The sequence below is a fragment of the Triticum aestivum genome, chromosome 4A (assembly GCF_018294505.1).
Source record: "Triticum aestivum cultivar Chinese Spring chromosome 4A, IWGSC CS RefSeq v2.1, whole genome shotgun sequence".
In the NCBI taxonomy this organism is placed as follows: Eukaryota; Viridiplantae; Streptophyta; class Magnoliopsida; order Poales; family Poaceae; genus Triticum; species Triticum aestivum.
The window spans coordinates 715,497,680-715,507,367 of NC_057803.1; the positions used below are offsets into that span (position 1 = coordinate 715,497,680).

Sequence of the window (9,688 nt, forward strand, 5' to 3'; positions counted from 1 at the left end):
TCGTTACGCCATCTATTGCTTCTACGACTATCGCTACCGCTTAGTGATAAAGTAAAGCAATTACAGGGCGTTTGCATTTCATACAATAAAGCGACAACCATATGGCTCCTGCCAGTTGCCGATAACTTCGGTTACAAAACATGATCATCTCATACAATAAAATATAGCATCACGTCTTGACCATATCACATCACAACATGCCCTGCAAAAACAAGTTAGACGTCCTCTACTTTGTTGTTGCAAATTTTACGTGGCTGCTACGGGCTTAGCAAGAACCGTTCTTACCTATGCATCAAAACCACAACGATAGTTCGTCAAGTTAGTGCTGTTTTAACCTTCGCAAGGACCGGGCGTAGCCACACTCGATTCAGCTAAAGTGAGAGAGACAGACACCCGCCAGCCACCTTTAAGCACAAGTGCTCGTAACGGTGAAACCAGTCTCACGTAAGCGTATGCGTAATGTCGGTCCGGGCCGCTTCATCTCACAATACCGCCGAACCAAAGTATGACATGCTGGTAAGCAGTATGACTTGTATCGCCCACAACTCACTTGTGTTCTACTCGTGCATATAACATCAACGCATAAAACCTAGGCTCGGATGCCACCTCGTAGACCGTAAGCGGAAGCGTTAGCACAATGCGGTTGATGTAGTCGTATGTCTTCACGATCCGACCGATCCAAGCACCGAACGTACGGCACCTCCGAGTTCAGCACACGTTCAGCTCGATGACGATCCCCGGGCTCCGATGCAGCAAAGCTTCGGGGATGAGTTCCGTCAGCACGACGGCGTGGTGACGATGATGATGTTCTACCGGCGCAGGGCTTCGCCTAAACTCCGCGATGATATGACCGAGGTGGAATATGGTGGAGGGGGGCACCGCACACGGCTAAGGAACGATCCATAGATCAACTTGTGTGTCTATGGGGTGCCCCCCTGCCCCCGTATATAAAGGAGGGAGGGGGGAGGCCGGCCGGCTCTTGTGGGCGCGCCAGGAGGAGGAGTCCTCCTCCTAGTAGGAGTAGGACTCCTCCTTTCCTACTCCTACTAGGAGGGGAAAGGAAGGGGGAGAGGGGGGAAGGAAAGAGGGGGGCGCCGCCCCCCTCCTAGTCCAATTCGGACCAGAGGGAGAGGGGGCGTGCGGCCCTTCCTGGCCGCCCCTCTCTCTTCCCACCAAGGCCCATGTGGCCCATTAACTCTCCGGGGGGGGGGGGGGGGGTTCCGGTAACCCTCCGGCACTCCGGTTTTCTCCAAAATCACCTGGAACACTTCCGGTGTCCGAATATAGTCGTCCAATATATCAATCTTTATGTCTCGACCATTTCGAGACTCCTCGTCATGTTCGTGATCACATCCGGGACTCCGAACAAACTTCGGTACATCAAAACTTGTAAACTCATAATAAAACTGTCATCGTAACGTTAAGCGTGCGGACCCTACGGGTTCGAGAACTATGTAGACATGACCTAGAACTATTCTCGATCAATAACCAATAGCGGAACCTGGATGCCCATATTGGTTCCTACATATTCTACGAAGATCTTTATCGGTCAAACCGCATAACAACATACGTTGTTCCCTTTGTCATCGGTATGTTACTTGCCCGAGATTTGATCGTCGGTATCTAATACCTAGTTCAATCTCGTTACCGGCAAGTCTCTTTACTCGTTCCGTAATGCATCATTCCGTAACCAACTCATTTGGTCACATTGCTTGCAAGGCTTATAAAGATGTGCATTACCGAGAGGGCCCAGAGATACCTCTCCGACAATCGGAGTGAGAAAACCTAATCTCGAAATACGCCAACTCAACATGTACCTTCGGAGACACCTGTAGTACTCCTTTATAATCACCCAGTTACGTTGTGACGTTTGGTAGTACCCAAAGTGTTCCTCCGGTAAACGGGAGTTGCATAATCTCATAGTTACAGGAACATGTATAAGTCATGAAGAAAGCAATAGCAACATACTAAACGATCAAGTGCTAGGCTAACGGAATGGGTCATGTCAATCACATCATTCTCCTAATGATGTGACCTCATTAATCAAATGACAACACATGTCTATGGTTAGGAAACATAACCATCTTTGATTAATGAGCTAGTCAAGTAGAGGCATACTAGTGACTATATGTTTGTCTATGTATTCACACATGTATCATGTTTCCGGTTAATACAATTCTAGCATGAATAATAAACATTTATCATGAAATAAGAAAATAAATAATAACTTTATTATTGCCTCTAGGGCATATTTCCTTCAGGTGGTGCGACAGCCCCGCATAGGGCGGCACCGGCGGCGCACCGTAGGGCACCGGCCAGGCCGACGAGGACGGCAGCATGGCGCCAAGGGTCGACGCAGGGGCGCCATACCAGGGCGAGAAAGACGGAGGAGCCGCGACAGGCGCGGGTGCAGAGTTGCGAGGACCCGGCAGCACAGGAACGATGGTCGAGGAAGGAGCGCCAGAAGAGGCCGGCGCGGGCAGGCCGCCTGTCCTGCTCGATCCGATCTGACCTGCGGGAGTCCCACCGGGCGGCTGAGCTTGCCACCAGGCCGTAGCCAGCGGGCGGGACGCCATGAAGGGCGACGAGGGAGCGGCTGTGGAGGCCGGTGCTTGGGCCGGTGCAGCGAGGGTGACGTTGGAGGAAGCCGAGGCGGCGGCGGCGACGGCGGCAGCGGCAAGGGCAACGGAAGACATCGAAACCCTAAACAGATACCATGTAAAACATATAGTTTGGGAAACTACTCGACACCCTAAACGGGCTATCTCATTATATAATAGTACCAAAGGGTACAATACAATTACAGGTGTATACAAGAGTCCTCGTATATATACAGTCTAACATAAACCACCACCGCAATGACATCAAAATCATCTGGAGCTTTAAACTATAACCGCACCTTGCAGCATCTTTGCTAATCCTCTGGAAAATCTGTGATTCGAAGAACGCTTGGGTATGTAGGAAAATTTGTCTCACGGCTACGGATGTAATGAAAAATATTTTGGATGATCTGTTACTTTGGTCGCATAGGCTAAAAAAACCAGAGCAAAAGATAGACGCCTGTCTGTGGCATGACTACATTTTCTCTCGGTAAATGATACAATGTCCACCAATCTGAAGTAATGAACTGCACATTAGCAGAATGTAGTGCAATGGATCAAAATTCGCATAATTCTTGTCAGAACTCTTTGTGGCACCTGAACCTATGTGACAGAAATGTACTTGCATGTAGTGTGTATTACAGTTTTGATACTGTGAAGTGATTCTGAGAGACAGAGAGTTGAAATATGTTTAACAATGAGATTAGCAACCAACTCTCATGATCCCAGCGAGCATATGGAGGGTATATATTGAGCCCAACACATTCGAAGAAACTTGACAAGCATGTGGCATGTATGACAAGGAGTAACATGCATGCCTCATGAGCTATTTTTCAAATAAGATTGTTATTTATGGGTGCAAAAACCTATACATCCGGGAAGCATGTGACAGGACTTTGTCCATGGTCTGTCACACTACTCGGATAATCTTCCTTAGATTTGATTATATATTAGCTAAATAAAATTCAAAGTATCAGATGCAAACTTCAAAAGTACTTACCCAAATACATAGAAAGTTAACAGCAATAGAAAAACCGAAATGATAAGTGACACACGTCAGGTATGTGGAACTCCGGCCTTGCCTTCCTACAGCCCTCGTGGCCTTCTTTTCCATTCATCTGATCAACTTAAATAGTCAGTACAAATGACTCCACACCAAGCCACTAACTAATCCATGCATGCAACCATTGACTAGATAACTCACTAGCTAATGACCCGGCTAACTACACATACACACGACTAGATGACTCACTCCATGCAAATACAATCAATATGACAAGATTAATGCTAACACCCGTGAGCATCTCGATGTTTACCATCTTGACCATTGACGCCGCAAACCACACCTTCCACGTTGTTGAGTCAGCAGTGCTTTCAGCTACGATCGCTGGCATGTCACAGCAGGTGAGCAGCGGCGCGTCCATGGTTTATCTATCTCAGTAATCTTTCATAGACTTGATTATATACTAACCCCACCGACGTTTTTTAACACTAGTGTAGTGTCAAAGAACGTCTTTAAAAACACATGAACAGGAGCCCTGAATGAATAAGAAATCGCTGCTATAACAGAGAGTTGCCCCAGATCCTACAATGTGGTTCTCTACTTTCGGCTGGCTGCCAGATCAGTGTATTTATACAAAAGTGTAGACAAAGATTCTGACAAAGGTAACTACTACCAAGAAGCGAACTCATAGAGATGAAGAGAAAGAAGTTAGCCGCAACCGATCATCGGAGGAAGCAGGCTTACAAGAAACTGATGGGACGATCGGAAGAAGAGAGTGATAACATGTTTCTAGTTGATAACCTTCCGCATTTCTTATTGGGATATATTTCATACGGACGGAGGGTGTAAGATTCAAAGTATCAAACACATCCGCGGACTTAGAAAGAACTTATCCAAATAGGCAGGAAATCACCAGCAATTAAAAAAAGTGCACCTTTTCTGGCCAAGTAAAAAATCGTTCTTTGAGGTTACAAAAAACCAGGTAAGTAGTTTTACATGTGAATCATCTAACCAAAATACCACAGTAACTGACCGGCTGTCACAAGGAGAAATCTTGAATGCAGTGCAAAATGAGGCACAGAAGAAAAATCACCAAATCCAAGTGTCTCTTAACAATTTAGCTGTTTACGGCACGGCAGAACTTCCTGACCTGCCCATTCGTCCCCGTGAGCACCTTGATGTTTCCCATCTTGACCATCGACGCCGCGAACCGCACCTTCCACAACAAGGAGTCAGCAGCGCTTTCCTCAACCTTCACCCTCGTGTCGTTGCGGGTGAGCAGCGCCGCGTCCGACGTGAACAACACTCGCCTGGCAACGACGTTCTTGAAGAACTGGTTGCTTAGCGTCGCCGGCGCCACAACGCTGTTGTTCACCACCGGGTCCGGCGCACCGTGCACGGGCTGTGGGCACGTCTTCTTTAAGTCTGTCGCGTATGCAGCGTCCATCGTCGTGTCCACCTCGGGGTACAGCCGGTTGGTGAAGCCGGAGCAGTGCGCCACACCGATGGAGTGCGCGCCGGAGAGAGCCACCAGGTCGTCGAGGTTGAGCCCCTTGTTGGTGAAGCTGTTGACGAGATCCTCGATTCCAAAGAAAGGCGAAGGCATGTTTGTGAAGACAGAGAAGGCTTTGGACACGTTGCCGTCACGCCGACCGGAGCGGACGTGGTAGGAGAAACCGGCAGATTTACTGACAGAGTCGCGTGCGGCGAAGGCGAGGATGTCGGCGCAGGAGACCGTCAAAGGACACACAGCCTCGACGGCCGCCTTGATCTTGTCGACGGCCTCATACCCAGCCAAGGGAATGGCTGACTTTTCCGGCTGGGGGTTGGCGTTCGAGGAGTCCAGAAGGATGGAAGCGTCACAACCCTAGTGACATCAACGGCCAAAGTTGTTAGCTCAACGCAAAAACATATAAAAATTAAACTAAGTGTAGACATTGTAGAACTATTTTCAATAAATGGAAACTAAATCATATTTGAAGCAATGGTATATATATTGGGATGTCCATAAACGTAAGTAAAATAAGAAGGAAATGTTATATCTATGAAATTAGAAGTTGATTACGTACCATGACAAAGCAATCGTGGAAATGCATGCGAATTAAGGCCGCAGCAATACTTGGGTTGCCATCGATCAAGTTGTAGACGGTATTCTTGATTGTTTCCTCGGCGTTCGGGCACGATGAACTGTAGAAATTGTAGGGCAATTCTGCAGATGACATGGTGATGAGCGTAGCGTGGAAGGCTACCATGAGCAGCTGCACGCATGTCAGCTTCACCATCTTGCCCATCTTCCTGAAGTTCTTGGCTAAATAGTAAGGGATATTATCAAATGGGTGGCAAATGCGCCTGAAAGAATGTATGCCGGCAGATGATGTGATGTGCAAGGCATTGGATGTATTTATAGAGCCGTACATGTTACAGATGCATGCAATGATCAATCAGCTTGGACATTTCAATTAAGTAAGGGATTTGAGGAATATTTGGGGGGGTCAATAATCACAAGAATATTAGCCAGTTCTTGTCTATGAACATGGGGAGCAACACACCCAATCGTTCAACGGTGTGTAGGCGTTGACATCAATTGCACGCCTATCCTGGTACCGGTGGATTTCTATATATAATTTGAGGGTTGTTTTAACTGACCTACTTGACCTATAACGACACCGGTTGTGCTTTAATTATTGGTTTGTTTGTCCTAATCATTTGGGACTGAGTTGACTTGTTTTCTCGGTGTAATGCTAGCTAAAATACTAATACCCGCATAAATATGAATTAGTCGCTAAAATCTGAGTAAATTGCACCCGCGGTCTTAATCTTGTCTTGCAGGTGAACATGCGTCGCACGACTATTTGTGTTGTGCTAATCACACGACTTCACAAAAGCGTTCCTCAGAGATCAAAAACAGCCGACGCCGGACAATATCATGCTGACATGTTTCTTCTTCTTTTTAGCAAAAGAAACCCTTTGATGTGCAATGAATTTGATGTATTTATTTAGATGTATGTAACTAGTAATCAGTTTGGATATTTAAATAAAAAGCAGGTGGTTTGAGGAATATTTGGAGGTCAATGATTACAAGAACATTAGCTAGTTTTTGTCCATGAACATGGGGAGCAACACAGCTAACCGTTCAACGCCATGTTGGCATTGACATGCATTAGTTGCATGCCTGTCCAAGTATCGGTGGATTCAATAGAGAATTTGATAGTTGTCTTAATTGAAGTATTGGCATTAACAACAATGCATGCATGTTTATTATTAATTGCTGCTTTCTTTGTGCTAATAATTTGGAACAAAATTCACTTTTTTTTCATTGTCTCTGCATTTTGAAGTTTTCGTTGATGTTTCCTTATGTCATACTATAATGCTAGCTAAAACACTTTAGAATACCCGCATCTCTAAAAAATAGTAGCTAAAATTTGAGTAAATTGCACCGACATTCATAAAACAAGTCTTGCAAGTGAACATGGGTCACCAAATTTTGTTGTTCTAAATTTCTAATCGCACAATTTCACAAAACATTCCTTGGAGATCACAAACAGCCTGCGTCGGACAATATCGTGCTGACATGCCTGTTTCTTCTTCTTCTTCTTCTTAGGGAAAAGACACCTTTGATGTGCAACGCATTGGATGCATTTGGAAAGATGCATGTAATTATCAATCAACTTGGGAATTTAAATAAAATAAGGGATTCGTGGAATATCTGGAGGTCAATAATCACAAGAATATAACCAACTTTTTGTCCAAGAACATGTGGAGCAACACAAGTAATCGTTCAAAAAGTGTGTAGGCGTACTGGTTGGCATGCATTAGTTGCATGCCTGTCCTAGTACCATTTGATTTCCATAGAGAATTTGACGGTTGTCTTAATTGAAGTATTTGACCTATAACAACGTTGGTTGTGCCATTAACAACAACACATGCATGTTTATTAGTACTAGTATTAATGAATGGTTTGTTCCCCGTAATCATTTGGAATGGATTACTTTTGTGTGTGTACCGCTTCTAGCGGATTCTGATGTTTAAGTTGATTTTTTATACAGTATTTCTAAGGATGCTAATTGGAACACTTTATAACACCTTCATCTCTATAAATAACTTAGAAGTATGTGTGTTTACTTTCTGTGTAGTTCAACAAGTACTTCAGAAGTATGTGTGTGTTTGATACTTTGACTTTTATTTAGCTTGTATATAATCAAGTCTAAGGAAGATTACCCAGATAGTGCGGCAACCATGGATAAATCCTATCACTGTCACACGCTACATGGATGGTTTTTGCACCCAAAAATAAAAATCTAATTGGTAATACGGGTCATGAGTTGTACATGTTACATGGTATGATCCTTGTCACATGCTAGCATAGTCGCAAACTAAGCATGCTACCATCAAACAAATCCGTGCAAGATATCACATTGTGCTGTGCCAAATTGTGAACAAATCAAATAAGGGTAAGCAAAGAGTATGTTGAAACACTCGACCGGCTCATACAATTGGCGGACACAATGACGGTGGGAAACTAGCATAGAGTCGATCAGGCAAGATGGCTTTGCTAAACCCAGCAAACAGCTCGACCTGCAATGTCTTGAGGTCCACTGGGAAGAATCCAAACTTCAGCACTTCCTGTGATAGCTCCTCTTGTGAAGGTAAAAAGCATCAGTGCTATGGTCTGAATTACAAATACATCAGTTGTGCCATTAACAACAACGAATGCATGTTTATTATTAAGTACTGTTAGAACATCTACAACGCGCCCTATATCCATCTCATACACCCGGGCAGGCCGTCCGGTCACTGACCGGTCACAAAATACGACCCAACCGGAGCTCTCAAACAAGCCTCAAACGCCCAGGCTGGCCGGCACCCCTCATATCCGTCCCAAATGTAGGACGGATATGAGGCGGTCCTGGCACGCCCAGGCGCGCCCCCCACATCAGCCCGGCCCATCGTCGGCCCACCCCGACCCCACAAAACCCCCCATCCGGTATAAACCCTAGCTCACTCCTGCTCCGCTCCCCTTCTCGACGGTCCCATTTCACCAATTCGCCAAATCCCTAGCGCTGGCGACCATGTCCAGCACCGACAGCCACTCCGACGGCAGCTTCGGAGAATAGGAGGAGCTGGCGCTACGTATCGCGCTCGAGCACTTGTGGGTTGATATGGGCGGCAGCTCCAGGTCCGGTGCGACGCCCCCTGTCGCCCGTCGCGCCAGCACCAGCCCTTCCCGCCCCGCGTGTGGATCAGCGAGGCCTTCGAGAACTTCTCCTCCTACCCGACGGCCTCCTCCACCTCCGACTGCTGCTCCGTGCGGGCAGTGCTGGGTTCTAGTGCCCGCTCAGCCGACGCCGCGGATGCGGACTCCGGAGTTGGAGGCACGAGCTGCCCGCCGCGAGAGGCAGAGGGCTAGGAAGATGGCAGGTGGGTCCGATGGATCTGTGCAGTCCGCCCGCCGTTGCCGGGTGTCCGACAAGGAGGACCGTCTCTTTGAGTGGGCGTGCCGCCGGTCATTGAATGAGGCGGAGACGGAGGCCCGACGGCTCCGGAGGGTCAACGCCAAGCAGCTCTGGCTTAGTACTGAGCAATCCAAGCAGGAGGCGACAAAGGCAGCGAGAGAGGCGGCGAGGGTGGCCAAACTCAAGCGCCAGCAAGACCGCGTCGTCCGGCGCTTGCAAGGCTTTGTCGTCATCTCTGATTCCTCCTCCTCTGACGGGTCTGACGGCTCCGACGTCGACCTACCTCCTGCCACGGACTCCTACAGCCACGCCGGCGACCGGAAGGGCAAAGGGCCGGCGAGGAAGTGGTGAAAATTTGTCTTTATTTCAAGTTTTTAGTTGTAGATTGAACTTGTCCACCGTATTATGTGTATTATGTGAACTTTGGCTATCTTTTGATGATCCGGCTGTGATCTTTTGATGAACTGATTGTGCATTTGTATGTCTGCTCATGATCTACATACTTTTTATCAACGTTGCATGATTTAGTATGAAAATAGGGGACGGAATATGAGATACGTGGGTGTGGAGACGCGGATATACGGAGTGCTCGGTCAGTGCCTGCGGACGCGCCTTTGAGGGGCCGGATTTGC

General features: G+C 47.0%; 1 protein-coding gene across 1 annotated transcript; it reads right to left on the bottom strand.

The window, feature by feature from the left end:
- Positions 1–4,538: 4,538 nt before the first annotated feature.
- On the bottom strand, positions 4,539–5,961 carry LOC123083355 (peroxidase 2). Its single transcript, XM_044505418.1, has 2 exons — positions 5,673–5,961; positions 4,539–5,470 (listed from the first exon to the last, which is right to left on the bottom strand). Exons 1-2 carry the CDS (start codon positions 5,892–5,894, stop codon positions 4,721–4,723), a joined length of 972 nt encoding a protein of 323 aa, XP_044361353.1. The 5' UTR covers positions 5,895–5,961; the 3' UTR covers positions 4,539–4,720.
- Between the last annotated feature and the right edge of the window lie 3,727 nt (positions 5,962–9,688).

Excerpts from the sequence above, each read along its gene's own strand:
- LOC123083355 (XM_044505418.1), bottom strand. The coding sequence starts at position 5,894 with ATGGGCAAGATGGTGAAGCTGACATGCGTGCAGCTGCTCATGGTAGCC. Across the intron at positions 5,471-5,672 it reads TCCACGATTGCTTTGTCATG|GGTTGTGACGCTTCCATCCT; the intron begins GTACGTAATCAA and ends TGATGTCACTAG.